The sequence below is a fragment of the Choloepus didactylus genome, chromosome 8 (genome assembly GCF_015220235.1).
Source record: "Choloepus didactylus isolate mChoDid1 chromosome 8, mChoDid1.pri, whole genome shotgun sequence".
In the NCBI taxonomy this organism is placed as follows: domain Eukaryota; kingdom Metazoa; phylum Chordata; class Mammalia; order Pilosa; family Megalonychidae; genus Choloepus; species Choloepus didactylus.
The window spans coordinates 50,353,567-50,371,252 of NC_051314.1; the positions used below are offsets into that span (position 1 = coordinate 50,353,567).

A 17,686-nucleotide genomic window follows, 5' to 3' on the forward strand; every position below is an offset into this window, starting at 1 on the left:
TCGAGAACTGTAAAGAATCATAACAAACACCTAATCCAAACTCTGATTCCACAAATGAGAAAAACTCAGAGAAATTGCATGATTTGTGTTTGTTCTTTCTTCTCTTACTCTTTCCCTCTCCTTCCCTCTTTACCTTCAGGACAATAAAAAAGGACAGGGTGTAGTCAGGCTTCCCAGGAGGGACTGACTCAGGGCTTGGCTCTCTTATTAGTTCACTTAAAACAAAGAAAAAAATTTTAAATGGCAGTTAAAATGTAGACTCATTTAGTTTTTGCATTTCATTTTATATATAACCCTTCTGCTCTCCATAGTTTACTTACTAAAAGAAGGCATATAAAATAAATTCTCAAGTAATTAAAATTTTCCACTCCACTATTTTTGCAGAATCATATTAACCTTTGTGAAGTAAAGAATTTTAACTACTTATGCTGGAAAACTAAACAATGTTTGAGACTTATCTCTGACTCTGAAATATTATCCTGCACTTCTGAATGTTTACACACTGAAGAGACTGGTGCCTTAGAAAGAGGCAGACAGATCTGCCATCTATTTAACATTGACTGCTAACCCATTCTGACAACAAGGAAAAGAAAGAAGGTTTAACATCTCTTCTTGACATCTTAGCCAAGCCACTTAATACAGTTTTCTGTTTCACAAATCTGATAAAGATATCAATACTCTGCCCTGCAAATAAATAAAACAAAAAACTAAATAACCTAAAAACAAATGGATCAAATGAAGACAAAAATAAAAGAAATTCTCTTTTGAAATTTTAAATTTTAAATGCCAGTCCTTGCTTATCCAAATTTTCCTCTTGATGCCCCATTATGCATTCTACCTCAGTTCAATTAAATTCATGCATGTATTTTCTACTGTATGCAAGGTTCAATGCTAGTTGCTAGAAACACAAGGATGGAGGACAGGATCCTTTTTTTTCAAAGCCCTCACAGTTTTGTGTGGCAGAAAGACGAACGAGAGATTTTTCATAGATGATGAGGAGTCAGAATTAACTTTGTCTTGCGAGGTATGATTAAGGTTTTTGGAATAAATAATGTCTGGGTTGGATTGAAAAATAAATGGGAGTTCATGAGAAAGATTAGGAGGGAGAAAGAACTCAGGCTGGAAAAACAGTAAGCAGATAGGTATTCAAAAAATGAAAGCATCATATTTGGAGAATGACTTCTCCATGAAACTCTTCCCAGCTACTCAGGCGCACACTGACCTGCCCTAAGTTTCTGCTGTACTTATAGCCACTACCACGCATTGCAATACTTTTAAATTATCTTGGTAATTTTACATATATTATTGTTGAATACTTTGACTAGTACTAATTGTTTCTTAAAGTTTGTGATCCCCTTCTGATCTACGATATTCACTCCTTGAGGATAGGGTATGCTCCTTAAAGTGCCCCATAGTGCCTAGCACAATAACAGGTGTCAGAGTAATCACATGAAATTATGCAGTTTCTTTTTACATGTATATATAAAGTGCTTTGGGAATACAAGTGTTACAAATGTTACACAATGGTGTTTCTTCCAATGAAACACCAACTATCATAAAATCCACTTTTAACTTGGTGCCAATGTGTTGCTTTAATCCTTATTACCAAAAAATATCCTTTTTAAAAAAAGTATAATTTACTGTCATTAATACCAAATGATATTGAGGATTTTTTTAAAGACAGAGAGTTTTCAAAAATAAAATACTGTTAATCCTGACGGGTGTAAGGGTAGAGAAAGTGGGTAGTGGTTAGTTCACAGGCAGTGAGTCACTTCCTAGATTCAAAGCCTAGCTCCACTATGTATTAGCTGCATGACCCTGGGTAACGCAAAGTGATTTATTTGCCACTTTGGGACCTCAGTTTCTTTTTTCTGTAAAATGGAGATAATAATCAGGTGATTGTTACAAAGTTTAAATATGATGATCCATGTAAGGCTTTTAGAACAGTGACCTCTAAACTATCAACAGTAAGCATTTTTAAATGAAATAATTTACATCCTTTAAGTTACCAGTCATTACATTATGTTAGCTGTACAGAAATCCTACTTACAGAAAATCATCCCTTATGTTCCCATTAAAAGTGCCGCACAGACCTAATGTTCGTCTCTTCCATGTGCTAGTGAGCTGAACATAAATTCTTTCACCATCTATAGCAAACAGGATTTTCAAACCAAATGTGGTTTTTAGAAGAATAAATAGGGATGATAGCGTTTGAATTTCAACAATTCCTGCAGGAAAAGAACATAGGTAAATCAGCTCTGCGATCCCCAGGCAGCGTTCTAGAATGCCAGAATACAGTATCACGATTCCTCTCCCAAGATACTGGACGTGCAGGAGCCAGGCTCACAGCTCCTTCTCCTGTGCCCCAGCGCCAATTTTTGCCACCTTGTGCTGCTTTCTTTTCTTCTCAGTCAGTAAGCATTTCATGGAGGGGAGCAATCCTTTGACATTTGAAATCTAATCTCTTTTTCTTAACCCTGTGTGTGTGCTTGTGTGTGTTCAATTTTTTCCCAAACTGGTCAAGATTCAGTTAAGAAACTTTCCTCAAAAACTCTATTCTTTTGAGACACTCAGCAAAAAGGGGGAGCTCTTCACTGCTCCTGTATCTTTGTTACAACTTCTGCCATCAACCTGGTCACCAAAATCAGAAATCTGAGACTCATTCTTTGGTCACTCCATCTCCCTCACTGTCCTGCCAAGCAACTCCAATCCAATCTATCACAGAATTCAGATATTTTTTCTAAATATTTCTTCAATGTTTTCCTCTTTCCATCTCAACTGTCATTGCCCTAAGTCAGATCCTCATCATTCCTTGCATGTCCTACTTCAATAAAATCCTAACTGTTCTCTGTTAGGCAGTACCCCACCCCTACCCTTGGAGGTTCTGCAGGTCTGGGATGAGCCATGCCCCCTTAGGAATTCTGCAAGTTTGTGTAACATTTAAAATTCAAAATTTTCCCACTCCCAAGTCTTTGCTCCCCAGTTTCCGCTCCCAAGTTCTCGCTCCCAAGCCAGCCAATGGAAACCTGCCAGCTACCCCCTTCCCCAAAAGTAGCCACTGAGAAACTGCCAACCTAGACCTGCCAGCTCCCTGTCCCTGGACAACCATCCTATATAAGCCCTATAGTCCCCTCGGGGCTGTTGCCATCTTAGGCTTCAGCCCACCTATGCAGACTGGACAATAAAGCTCCATTGACTGAGTTTCGGTTTCTTGTCTTCCCAGTCGAAAAACCTAACATTCTCCACATCTCTTCTTAAAGTCGTGTCCACACTATTGTAATAGTAGTCTAAAAAAAGACAAAACTTTTCCTTAGAACTCATCTTATCTTATATTAAACCACATGCGACTGTCATCTTTGTATAAAAATAAAAAGATCAAAGAATGACAATTTCATATGATTCAACCTAATACAAGATCAAGTTCAAATTCCTTGGCATAACACCTGGGTGACCATATAATTTGTAATGAAACAGGACATTACTGAGGGTGTTATTAATAATTAGACTGAAACACAGGCATAAACAGGCTGGTACCAGGAAAATCACAACACCTGAAGGTCCATGTATGAGGTTTTCCTGCCTCTTCCTTTCCTACTTCCCTAATTTCATCTCCTGACATTCTCCACTTATCCTCTTCATGCTGTAGCAATGCCAAAGTAATTGCAGTTCCCCTGTACCCACTGTACAGTTCCACCCCTCCATCTTGGTAACTCCTTAGCTTTCCATGCTCTGTGAGACATAACTTCCTTCAGAAAACTATCCTGAATACCTGTACATGTTTACCCAGGTCTGGGTGTGCTGCTTCCCATTTAGACTCCCAAAGTTCCTATGCATATCTTCAAGTTTATCACATTTTATTGTAGGTGGTGGTCTGCTTGCTTCCCTTCCAAACTCTAGGCCACTAGAGGTAAGGAGTAGATCCCATAAACATGGAGGTCTCCCTATTGCTAGCTGAAGACCTGGCAACACATAGACACTCAATAAAGGTTAGGTTGGTCAGTCAAGGGGAAAATTCCTTTTGGTCTTCTTTTTTTTAATTTAAAGAAAGTACACCATTAACATTGCTTCTTACCATTCAAATGGAAGCCGTGGTTAGGACTGGTGAGGATTTGTCCTCCTCTACTAAGGGTCACTTGTTTGTTAAAATCATCTTCCAGAATTAGAGTTATGGACTGAAGGCAGACCAAGCCAAGTTTCTACAGAAATATCAAATGATCAAATAACGGAGTGAGAGAGAGATGGAGTCAGAGAGAGAGACAGGGAGGGTGGAAGAGAAAAATTAGAGCAGGGGAAGGAGAATAAGGGAGAGAAAAAAGGAGAAACAGAGTGCAAAAATAAGAATTTGGGTCATATAGAAGGCTTGAGTTTAAGAAATATAATAAAGTAGCTTTTACATAATCCATTTGATTTAACCTCATTCCTAATGAAATATATCTTCATACAGTGCATTAAAATATACTATATATATATATATATACATATAGTTTTCAGAGAGCATGAAAATAAAAATGCCTTCAATAAAGTGCCAATAATTATATTTTCCATAGCACATAAAGTTCCTTTCAAAATTAATCTAATTGGTATAGTAAACATAAAAAATTCAATAAAGAAGAGAACCAAGGGAATTAGGATTCCATGTAGAAAGCTAATTCAGACTCAGACATACTGCAAAGAAAAATCAATCAAACTAAAAAAAAGTAAATAAAATATTTCAGAATTTTGGTGCAATTAACTATCTTTTATTGGAATAAAACCAGAAAATTAAAGATTCAGGCAAAATTTTGGCTACCTGATTTAGAGAGATTAATGGAAGAAAAATCTTAATTTCTGTATTTATAAAATATTCATGTGTTTATTATTATGAGAGAAAGATGTAAAAGAAGATTCCAGCATGATAAGAAATTCACCGTATCTATTTAGAATAGTATGAAATCTGTTCAATTCTGTCAAAAATCAACTTTTCAAAACAGCTATTTTTAAAGTAACCAAAAACTTAGGTCCATTTTGCAAGCATGCAGGGAATGTTAAAAATATTATACATACAAATATCATTTTTTTAAAAGGGAAAATATAACTAAATATACTGTATTTCATCTATTCTAAGATACTTCTGTGTTCACATTTCAACATTCTGAAATCAGGATACAATATACAGTCAATAGTGTGGCATTGATTAATTATCAGCTTTTTATCCTTCCTTTGCCTACAATAAAGTAACGTGCATCTTAGCAGTCAGTGGTATCTTAAAGAAAATAGCTATATCCATTTATGTTGCCTTTCTTAATCTAGATGCAATGTTTGAATTTAAAAAAAAGTGTGTTTTTAGTCATTTCAATATGAAAAGAAGGTGTTCTTACCTGCTCACAGGGTGCTTTCTGTAAAGTAATTGTGAATTTATCTTTTCCAGTGCCTTTCACAAGGATGTACTGGCACATGCCAATGAAAGAATAATGTCGGCCATCAAAAGTTGTAAAATGAGAATCACCCACAACAGAGCACTGAACTACAAAAAAAGAAGAAAAATAAAGGAGGAAGAGATAGGAGGAGGAGATGGAAGAAATTAGGTTAATTCTTTAAAAAGCAGGAGGTCAATTTAGGATAAATAATTATACATCAAAAACAAAGTTTAAAGTGTTAAAAACCTATTGGTTTGAAAAAATTACTAGATTAAATTATTAAATTTAATTTAAAAATTATTAACTGATAGCTCTTCTGCAATGCCTTTTACATTTTGTAAGATTTTCTGTCTTTTAATAAATTTTTACCAAAGTTGCATGCTCAAAGTTATCATTGATGCAAATTTCTATTTATTCTCTGAATTCTGCATTTATAGATCATTACATCTCTTCTTATATATGACATGTCTCCATAAAAATTAGTCCTATCTTCTCCCACAATTTAAGGAAAATATCTCAAAAATATTTTAAAAGATTACCTGGACAGTCATGCTCAGTGCAGTTCCAAATTCCACCAATACAAACACTAAATGAAAATTTTCAAATATTAATCCACTGGTATAGAGAAACTGTGTTAATGTTTGCATCAAAATATTGATTAATATACCAAAGTATATCGTGTTCATAAATTCAAAGTAATCTGACTTGAAAAACACCTCCACCAGAGTTCAAATGACAGATAATTTAGGTTTGGCTAACACCTAAATTACTATCTTTGGTGTGTCATACTTAATAACGACTGACAATGATACAAGAGAACAACAAAATAGTAGGAACACTAGTAACTATGAAAGCAGAGAACTTCTGTTTCATGTCCTTTGCTCTTACACTAAAAAAAAGTAACACACAAAAATGTTTACCTACATTGTTCAAGAAATATGCATAAAGGGTTAATATTAGTAAATTAATTCTTCTACTAAAATACAAATTATGAAAGTTGATTTAGAAGACCATCAAACATTAAAAGGAGAAAGGAGATGTCCTCTTATGTAAGATAGATTCTACCTTCTCCCCCTCACAAAGTAGACATGAGTTTTGGAACTCATGTCTTCAATATCCAAGAACAAGATTATTTAACTGCACTTCATTGATATACAGTGACACAAAAAGGAAAAGAGCCTGATGTCATTTAGACCTGTTTCTTTTTAGGACTGTCCTGGAGGGACTTCATGCTTGCCTATTGTCTTAATTAGTTAATTTAATAAGAAATTCTAAATGCTTCTAATCATGGCCGAAAATTGACATTATAGACAGTCACTTTTAAAGTGCTTTTTAAAGCAAAGTAGAGGTGTTCAGGACCACCATCAATTTCTAAGAGTAAAAGTATTTTCAAATTAATTATTAAAAAATGCAAAAATGCAGTAGACCCATCACATGTATGTCAGATTTTATGTAAATTCCAAAGGAAGTAGTAAGAATTACATCACCAAAGAAAAAATATATCCCACTCCCATTGAGTTTAAATAAAATGCAAACTGTATTTTGGAATTTTGGGAAGAAAATCATTAATAATAAGTATATTTCTTTAAGCACCTGTCATGTTAAAGTTGTCAGCTAGCCAGGTATCAGAAATAATTGGCTGAACATTGATCACATACCATTCAGTACATTCTTGTTCAATTTTTGAACCAACTGAAAAAGCTAATCCATGAAAACTACATGGGCAATTTTCCAAGGAGATGCAAGTTCCATTGTCCATTATGAGGCCTATGTAAGAAAAAATACGTATCAAATTCTCAAAAGAAATAATAAAGATTGTATTCTTTGAATTTAATAACAACCAACTTTTGTTGAACACCTGCTTACACTAGGAGCTGGGGATACAAATTCTTTACTTTCAAAGAGTTACCAATTACCCTTATAAGGGGTCTATTTTGGGGATTTTCATCTTTCTTATCCCATGACCCACAATCAAAAACTCAAAGTTCAACATACAGCATAAAGGTAACTCAACATTCCCCACTTTTGGGGAAGGAGAAGGAAGAAGGAAAAAAGTGTGTTCTCGGTTTAGTCTCTGTTCATCCCAATATGAGAGAGGTTTAAACTATGATCATACAGATAATAAAGAGCAAGGTAATGTTAAAAAAGGGCCAGTCTAGTGAACTGTTTTGACATCTCTCTGTTTTTACTTCTCACTGATTACAGTGAGGTACTTTCTAACAAGTAAAGGAGGTTGAGTCAGACCTTAAATCAACCATATTACTAAGCACTCTTTTTCATTCAGCTGATCTTTTTATTTTCATAATAAGTTTTTCTAGATGAAGGAAACATTGGTTTATATTTTTGGGCATGGATGTATATTTTTGTGCAAGCTCCTTATCTCATCTTTGGTAACGAACAGCTCAGACCATACTTGGAGTAGCATTGACAACAATGGACTGAGGTCAATAAATCTGTATTCCAATTATCCTCATTCATGTTAAGTAACGACCCTGGGAAAATAACATCTTGGTATTCCTGTTATTTTTTGAATCTGTAAAAATAAAAGAATTTGAGCAAATCCTCAATCTTCTTTATAAATGTCTATCAGCATAGCAGAGTCAATCCTAAATTTAAATCTCACCTCTATCACTATTGCTATGTTACTTTTATTTTTTTTTTCTTGTATTTTTTTAATCATCATTTTATTGAGATATATTCACATACCACGCAGTCATACAAAACAAATTGTACTTTCGATTGTTTACAGTACCATTACATAGTTGTACATTCATCACCTAAATCAATCCCTGACACCTTCATTAGCACACACACAAAAATAACAAGAATAATAATTAGAGTGAAAAAGAGCAATTGAAGTAAAAAAGAACACTGGGTACCTTTGTCTGTTTGTTTCCTTCCCCTATTTTTCTACACATCCATCCATAAACTAGACAAAGTGGAGTTTGGTCCTTATGGCTTTCCCAATCCCATTGTCACCCCTCATAAGCTACATTTTTATACAACTGTCTTCGAGATTCATGGGTTCTGGGTTGTAGTTTGATAGTTTCAGATATCCACCACCAGCTACCCCAATTCTTTAGAACCTAAAAAGGGTTGTCTAAAGTGTGCGTAACAGTGCCCACCAGAGTGATCTCTCGGCTCGTTTTGGAATCTCTCTGCCACTGAAGCTTTTTTCATTTCCTTTCACAACCCCCTTTTGGTCAAGAAGATGTTCTCTGTCCCATGATGCTGGGTCTACATTCCTCCCCGGGAGTCATATTCTACGTTGCCAGGGAGATTCACTCCCCTGGGTGTCTGATCCCACGTAGGGGGGAGGGCAGTGATTTCACCTTTCAAGTTGGCTTAGCCAGAGAGAGAGGGCCACATCTGAGCAACAAAGAGGCATTCAGGAGGAGACTCTTAGGCACAAATATAGGGAGGCCTAGCCTCTCCTTTGCAGCAACCGTCTTCCCAAGGGTAAAACTTATGGTAGAGGGCTCAACCCATCAAACCACCAGTCCCCTATGTCTGTGGTCATGTTAGCAACCATGGAGGTGGGGTAGGCGAATACCCCTGCATTCTCCACAGGCTCCTCAAGGAGGCACTACATCTTTTTTTTTTTTTCCTTGTTTTTCTTTCTTTCTTTTTTTTTTTTTTTTTAACTTTCCCTTATTTTTTAAATCAACTGTATGAAAAAAAAAAAGTTAAAAAGAAAACAAACATACAATAAAAGAACATTTCAAAGAGACCATAACAAGGGAGTAAGAAAAAGACAACTAACCTAAGATAACTGCTTAACTTCCAACATGTTCCTACTTTACCCCAAGAAAGTTACATAATATAGCAACATTTCTGTGAACTTGTTCCTACTATATCCATCAGAAATTAACAGACCATAGTCATTTCTGGGCATCCCCAGAACGTTAAATAGCTTATCTGTTCTTCTTGGATTATTGTTCCCCCTTCCTTAATTGCTCTCTACTGCTAGTTCCCCTACATTCTACATTATAAACCATTTGTTTTACATTTTTCAAAGTTCACATTAGTGGTAGCATATAATATTTCTCTTTTTGTGCCTGGCTTATTTCGCTCAGCATTATGTCTTCAAGGTTCATCCATGTTGTCATATGTTTCACGAGATCGTTCTTTCTTACTGCCGCGTAGTATTCCATCGGGTGTATATACCACATTTTATTTATCCACTCATCTGTTGAAGGACATTTGGGTTGTTTCCATCTCTTGGCAACTGTGAATAATGCTGCTATGAACATTGGCGTGCAGATATCTGTTCGTGTCACTGCTTTCCGATCTTCCGGGTATATACCGAGAAGTGCAATCGCTGGATCGAATGGTAGCTCTATATCTAGTTTTCTAAGGAACTGCCAGACTGACTTCCAGAGTGGCTGAACCATTATACAGTCCCACCAACAATGAATAAGAGTTCCAATTTCTCCACATCCCCTCCAGCATTTGTAGTTTCCTGTTTGTTTAATGGCAGCCATTCTAATCGGTGTTAGATGGTATCTCATTGTGGTCTTAATTTGCATCTCTCTAATAGCTAGTGAAGCTGAACATTGTTTCATGTGTTTCTTGGCCATTTGTATTTCCTCTTCAGAGAACTGTCTTTTCATATCTTTTGCCCATTTTATAATTGGGCTGTCTGTACTATTGTCATTGAGTTGTAGGATTTCTTTGTATATGCAAGATATCAGTCTTTTGTCAGATACATGGATTCCAAAAATTTTTCCCATTGAGTTGGCTGCCTCTTTACCTTTTTGAGAAATTCCTTTGAGGTGCAGAAACTTCTAAGCTTGAGGAGTTCCCATTTATCTATTTTTTCTTTTGTTGCTTGTGCTTTGGGTGTAAAGTCTAGAAAGTGGCCTCCTAATACAAGGTCTTGAAGATGTTTTCCTACATTATCTTCTAGGAGTTTTATGGTACTTTCTTTTATATTGAGATCTTTGTTCCATTTTGAGTTAATTTTTGTGTAGGGGGTGAGGTAGGGGTCCTCTTTCATTCTTTTGGATATGGATATCCAACTCTCCCAGCCCCATTTGTTGAAAAGACCATTATGGCTCAGTTCAGTGACTTTGGGGGCCTTATCAAAGATCAGTCGGCCATAGATCTGAGGGTCTATCTCTGAATTCTCAATTCGATTCCATTGATCTATATGTCTATCTTTGTGCCAGTACCATGCTGTTTTGGCAACTGTGGCTTTATAATAAGCTTCAAAGTCAGGGAGTGTAAGTCCTCCCACTTCGTTTTTCTTTTTTAGAGTGTCTTTAGCAATTCGAGGCATCTTCCCTTTCCAAATAAATTTGATAACTAGCTTTTCCAAGTCTGCATAGTAGGTTGATGGAATTTTGATTGGGATTGCATTGAATCTGTAGATGAGTTTGTGTAGAATTGACATCTTAATGACATTTAGCCTTCCTATCCATGAACATGGAATATTTTTCCATCTTTTAAGGTCCCCTTCTATTTCTTTTAGTAGAGTTATGTAGTTTTCTTTGTATAGGTCTTTTACATCTTTGGTTAAGTTTATTCCTAGGTACTTGATTTTTTTAGTTGCTATTGAAAATGGTATCTTTTTCTTGAGTGTTTCTTCAGTTTGTTCATTTCTAGCATATAGAAACATTACTGACTTATGTGCATTAATCTTGTATCCCGCTACTTTGCTAAATTTGTTTATTAGCTCTAGTAGCTGTATCGTCGATTTCTCAGGGTTTTCTAGATATAAGATCATATCATCTGCAAACAATGACAGTTTTACTTCTCGTTTTCCAATTTGGATGCCTTTTATTTCTTTGTCTTGCCGGATTGCCCTGGCTAGCACTTCCAGCACAATGTTGAATAACAGTGGTGACAGCGGGCATCCTTGTCTTGCTCCTGATCTTAGAGGGAAGGCTTTCAGTCTCTCACCATTGAGTACTATGCTGGCTGTGGGTTTTTCATATATGCTCTTTATCATGTTGAGGAAGTTTCCTTCAATTCCTACCTTTTGAAGTGTTTTTATCAAAAAGGGATGTTGGATTTTGTCAAATGCTTTTTCAGCATCTATTGAGATGATCAATTGATTTTTCCCTTTCGAGTTTTTAATGTGTTGTAATACATTGATTGTTTTTCTTATGTTGAACCATCCTTGCATGCCTGGAATGAACCCCACTTGGTCATGGTGTATGATTTTTTTAATGTGTCTTTGGATTCGATTTGCAAGTATTTTGTTGAGGATTTTTGCATCTATGTTCATTAGGGAGATTGGCCGGTAGTTTTCCTTTTTTGTAGCATCTTTGCCTGGTTTTGGTATTAGATTGATGTTAGCTTCATAAAATGAGTTACGTAGTGTTCCATTTTCTTCAATGTTTTGAAAGAGTTTGAGTAAGGTTGGTGTCAGTTCTTTCTGGAAAGTTTGGTAGAATTCCCCTGTGAAGCCATCTGGCCCTGGGCATTTATTTGTGGGAAGATTTTTGATGACTGATTGGATCTCTTTGCTTGTGATGGGTTGGTTGAGGTCTTCTATTTCTTCTCTGGTCAGTCTAGGTTGTTCATATGTTTCCAGGAAATTGTCCATTTCTTCTACATTATCCAGTTTGTTGCCATACAGTTGTTCATAATATCCTCTTATAATTTTTTTAATTTCTTCAGGATCTGCAGTTATGTCACCTTTTTCATTCATTATTTTGTTTATATGGGTCTTCTCTCTTTTTGATTTTGTCAGTCTAGCTAGGGGCTTGTCAATCTTGTTGATCTTCTCAAAGAACCAACTTTTGGTGATATTTATCCTCTCTATTTTTTTTTGTTCTCTATGTCATTTATTTCTGCTTTAATCCTTGTTATTTCTTTTCTTCTACTTGGTTTAGGATTGGTTTGCTGTTCATTTTCTAGCTTCTTCAGTTGATCCATTAGTTCTTTGATTTTGGCTCTTTCTTCCTTTTTAATATATGCGTTTAGTGCTATAAAATTCCCCTTTAGCACTGCTTTTCCTGCATCCGATAGGTTTTGGTATGTTGTGTTCTCATTTTCATTCGTCTCTATATGTTTAGCAATTTCTCTTGCTATTTCTTCTTTAACCCATTGATTGTTTAGGAGTGTGTTGTTTAATCTCCAGGTATTTGTGAATTTTCTAAGTCTCTGATGGTTATTGACTTCTAATTGTATTCCATTGTGGTCAGAGAATGTGCTTTGAATAATTTCAATCTTTTTAAATTTATTGAGGCTTGTTTTATGTCCCAGCATATGATCTATTCTGGAGAAAGTTCCATGAGCACTAGAAAAGTATGTGTATCCTGGTGATTTGGGATGTAATGTCCTGTATATGTCTGTTAAATCTAATTGATTTATCAGATTGTTTAGGTTTTCAATTTCCTTATTGGTCTTCTGTCTGGTTGATCTATCTATAGGAGAGAGTGATGTGTTGAAGTCTCCCCCAATTATTGTGGAAACATCAATGCTTCCTTTAGTTTTGCCAGTGTTTCTCTCATGTATTTTGTGGCACCTTGATTGGGTGCATAGACATTTACGATTGTTATTTCTTCTTGCTGAATTGCCCCTTTATTAGTATGCCTTCTTTGTCTCTCAAAACATCCCTGCATTTGAAGTCTATTTTATCTGAGATTAATATTGCTACACCTGCTTTCTTTTGGCTGTAGCTTGCATGAAATATTTTTTCCATCCTTTCACTTTCAGTTTCTTTGTGTCCCTGTGTCTGAGATGAGTCTCTTGTGTGCAACATATTGATGGTTCATTTTTTTTGATCCATTCTGCAAATCTATATCTTTTAATTGGGGAGTTTAATCCATTTACATTCAACGTTATAACCGTGAAGGCATTTCTTGAATTGGCCATCTTATCCTTTGGTTTATGTTTGCCATATTTTTCCCTCTCTCTATTAATATCCTTTATTGTACCCATACCAAATCTCTTTAGTACTGAACCTTTCTCCAAGTCTCTCTGTCCTGTCTTTGTTTCTCTGTCTGTAGGGCTCCCTTTAGTATCTCCAGTAGGGCAGGTCACTTGTTAGCAAATTCTCTCAGCATTTGTTTGTCTGTGAAAAATTTAAGCTCTCCCTCAAATTTGAAGGAGAGCTTTGCTGGATAAAGTATTCTTGGCTGGAAATTTTTCTCACTCAGAATTTTAAATATATCGTGCCACTGCCTTCTTGCCTCCATGGTGGCTGCTGAGTAGTCACTACTTAGTCTTATGCTGTTTCCTTTGTATGTGGTGAATTGCTTTTCTCTTGCTGCTTTCAGAACTTGCTCCTTCTCTTCTGTGTTTGACAGTGTGATCAGTATATGTCTCGGAGTGGGTTTATTTGGATTTATTCTATTTGGAGTTCGCTGAGCATTTATGATTTGTGTATTTATGTTGTTTAGAAGATTTGGGAAGTTTTCCCCAACAATTTCTTTGAATACTCTTCCTAGACCTTTACCCTTTTCTTCCCCTTCTGGGACACCAATGAGTCTTATATTTGGACGTTTCATATTATCTATCATATCCCTGAGGTCCATTTCGATTTTTTCAATTTTTTTCCCCATTCTTTCTTTTATGCTTTCATTTTCCATTCTGTCATCTTCTGATTCGTTGTTCAACTTCCTCTAGTCTTGTACTATGAGTGTCCAGAATATTTTTAATTTGGTCAACAGTTTCTTTAATTTCCATAAGATGATCCATTTTTTTATTTAGTCTTGCAATGTCTTCTTTATGCTCTTCTAGAGTCTTCTTGATTTCCTTCATATCCCGTACTATGGTCTCATTGTTCATCTTTAGTTCTTTGAGTAGCTGCTCTAGGTGCTGTGTCTCTTCTGGTCTTTTGATTTGGGTGCTTGGGCTTGGGTTATCCATATCGTCCGGTTTTTTCATATGCTTTATAATTTTCTGTTGTTTTTGGCCTCGTGGCATTTGCTGAACTTGATAGGGTTCTTTTAGGGTTTGTAGACCTATTGAAGTCCTTATCTCTAATTTATCAGATCTACAGCTTTGTGGAGTACACTTTCTCTAGCTAACCAGCAGGTGGTGTCCACGAGCCACCTGTTCTCCACAAGCCAGTTCTCCCCTGCTTAGCCTTTTTGGTGAGTGGGGGAATGAGTCTTGTGGGGCCCAATTGGTGTACCAAGCTTGCGTGTGTAGTTGGTGTTGCCTGCCCTGTATGTGGGGCGTGTTTCTGGGCAGTCGGGGAGGGGGGGTGGCCCTAACAATCAAATCTCCCTGGTGATCCTAGAGTTTTAAAGCTGCTGCAATAGTCTAATCCTTCAGTTCAGTCCTGCCACAGTTTGTCTCTGCCACTGACCCACAAGTCCTTGGTATTGGCGTATGGCTCCTGAGACTTGCAAGTGGGCCCCTCTTCCAGGCTGTGCACCCCGGGTCCTCTGTTGAGGGATGACTGTGCTATGTCACAGGTGAGTGCCGTCCCCCCAGGGCGGTTCTGGGCTGCTGGGCTGTGTAGGGAGGCTCCCAGTCTGCTCAAATGATGGCTGAATGGGGCTTTGTTAATTCACACTGCTCCACCTTCCCAACTCTGGGACAATCAGCTGAGGTTGCAGGGAAGGCTAATGTCCACGCCCAGTTTTGTGGTGTGTGCCTGTTATTTGAAGCACTTCCATCACACTGGGTTGTCTGGGGCAGCTCTGGGCTATGGGGCTGGCGATGGGCAGGAGTGTTTCCTGTCCACCAGGATGGTGGCTGTGAGCGGACACCCCCTTTTCTTGGGAAGTTGTGGTGTTTAGTGAATTTTCTCAGCCACTGGATTATTGCCTTTTGTCTCAGAGCTCTCTTAGTTCTGCTCTTGACTTGACGTGCCCAAATTGCAATTCTTTGAAGCTTTCTGTATTGGGCTTCTTAGAGTAATTGTTTTAGAAAAAGGAAAAAGGATTAAAAAAAAAAAGGGCCCTCCTCAGAGATCTAATGGGTTATTGAAATGCTAATAGACAAAGCAACCAGGGCCATTAAGGAAAGGTCCACAGGGCAGAGAGATCAGCTTTTCTTCGGGATTTGCATATGCGCCTCAAGGCCTGAGCTCCGCCCTTCCCCTTTCTGTGTTCACCAGAACTCCAAAAATCCTCTGCTTTTATTTTGGAGTTTTTCGTGTTATTTTTTTTTTTCTATGCCTGTCTCCTCTCTGCTGGGCTGGCAGCTCTCAGATCCTCTGGTGTCTGGTCTCAGTCTATCTATAGTTGGAGTATGGATCAGTAGAATGAGTTTCCGATAAGGGCTACCACTGCAGTTCTCCCTTCTCCTTCCCGGAGCTGGCAGCCCCTCCTCCCATGGGACTGAGCCTGGCAGGGAGGGGCGCGGGTCCCCTGGCCGCAAAAACTTACAGATTTCGCTGATCTCAGCAGTTCGACATTTTCATGAGTGTTGTATGAAGTATGCCCAAAGACAGATTGCTCTGTGGTGTCCAGTCCACGCAGTTCCTGGCTTTCTACCTACTTTCCTGGAGGAGTAACTAAAACTTACAGCTCACCAGTCTGCCATCTTGCCCTGCCTCCTACTCTATGTTACTTTTAATCTGTCTGAGCTTCAGTTTTGTAGCAATTGGGATGATTAGATGAAATAATTTATGGGAGCAATGAGTGCCTGGAACATAGCTGGCCCCAATTCTTGGTTCTTTTCTTTAGAGATGCTAATCAGGAGCTGTTATAAATGCCAATACAGATGTGATAAAATAAAATGTTATCCTTTACTTGAATATTTTTTTATTTTCTAGAGGAAATTCAAGGGCTTCATAAATTATAACTGATTACAGTGAGGTACTTTCTAACTTTATGAAGAAGAAATTAAAGCATAGAATATTATATAACTTAAAATCATACAGCAAATTAATAGAAATTGGAACACAAATTGGACAATTCTAGGACTCCATCTCTTAGACTGCAGACTTAATCAACAATGAATTAAACACCCAACACTACTTTAGACCCTATGCATGACATTATCACTGTTAATCCTTGATCTCAAGAATTTTGCCCTTGACTCATAGAATACAGGGATGGTTCACCTTTACATCCCCTATATCTAGCATAATACATAGCCCTCAGAAATTGCTCAAGAAATATTTTTGGGTCACATTAAAAATGAAAGATAGTTAATGGCAACTAATTAACATGGTACAGAATATGTATGTCATAGAATTTCAGAAGAATTCAGAGACAATAGCTAAAGTCTTAGTGTAGAAGAACTTTACTTGGGTCTTAGAAGATGGATAGAATATGGATAAGAACAAAGAGGGAATAAACAGTCCCAGAGGCTTGTCAATCAATGCACAAAATAATCATGAAAAGAAAAGTCACACAAGATCCTTTAAATATTAAAACTACATTCTGGACTAAACTCTTGTATTGTCATAATGTGAAGGCTTTATCTCTGGACTTGATTTCATCTTTAAAAAAAAGAAAATCTATAAATTATTAAATATTTTTAAGTATTCAAGAGAAGAAAAGATTTGCCAGGACTTTAGATTTTAAATTTCCTGGGAAGCTTAACAATCAATGAACCTTTTATTAATGACAAGTAATTTTTCCTTCTACAAGGGTTTCAATTTTTTAGAAGGGTAGAAAACTGCAACAGCCCTAATATCCTGGGAAAGGACATCAAGACATTAATGTCAGGTCAGCAGGTACTAGTTTCCATGAGTACAGACGTGGCTGCTCTCATGTGACACTTACCATCTGGGCAGTAACATCCATCAAGACAGTGGAGACTGCTCCCCAAACACTGATTCTCAAATGTGCAGGTTGGTGGGCAACAACTGATGCAATCCCGATGGACAAAGCTGTCATCACATTTATCAGCTAAAATAGGCAGAGGAGCCATAAGTCAACTTTACTCACTTCTCTTTCAAAAAGAATTACATACATGTTTCCAAAAGTACACAAGTTTACAGATTACTTATATTTCCATCAATAGCAAATACTTGCAAATCATTTGTTCTGAGTCCTAAGATGAATTTTGAGTACCAGAATAAGCCTAAAATGAACAAAAGTACAGACTGCTTGGAAAACAAGAACACATACTGCATGCCAGAAAGTCATCTCTCCAGTCTTGAATAGGGTAGCCAGCATGGGAACAGGCTCTAGCATATTCCGTGGCTGCTCGGCAATAGGTATCATCATCATCAGTTCTGGAAAGTGAAAAGACACAGATTCACATAGGAAGCACTGACAGAAGCCAAACCTTTAAGCGTGTGATCTCTAGAAATGCTGAGAGCATGAAGAATATTCCAATATTAACTGACATCAGCATGTGTGTCTCTAATAAACTATCCTATCATGTACAATAACAGAGAAAACACATAAATGTATAAACCCAACTAA

General features: G+C 37.0%; 1 protein-coding gene across 2 annotated transcripts in view; it reads right to left on the minus strand.

Annotated features, from left to right (window-relative positions):
• OTOGL (otogelin like) overlaps positions 1-17,686 on the minus strand; it is a 195,608-nt gene that overhangs the window by 136,151 nt on the left and 41,771 nt on the right. For both annotated transcript variants that reach the window (XM_037846713.1, XM_037846712.1), the window contains exons 11-17: positions 17,387-17,493; positions 17,039-17,164; positions 7,055-7,163; positions 5,936-5,982; positions 5,358-5,503; positions 4,073-4,196; positions 2,051-2,228 (exon numbers count right to left, since the gene is read on the minus strand). In XM_037846713.1, the coding sequence (XP_037702641.1) occupies positions 2,051-2,228; positions 4,073-4,196; positions 5,358-5,503; positions 5,936-5,982; positions 7,055-7,163; positions 17,039-17,164; positions 17,387-17,493 (837 nt within the window). The remainder of the gene's footprint in view (positions 1-2,050; positions 2,229-4,072; positions 4,197-5,357; positions 5,504-5,935; positions 5,983-7,054; positions 7,164-17,038; positions 17,165-17,386; positions 17,494-17,686) is intronic.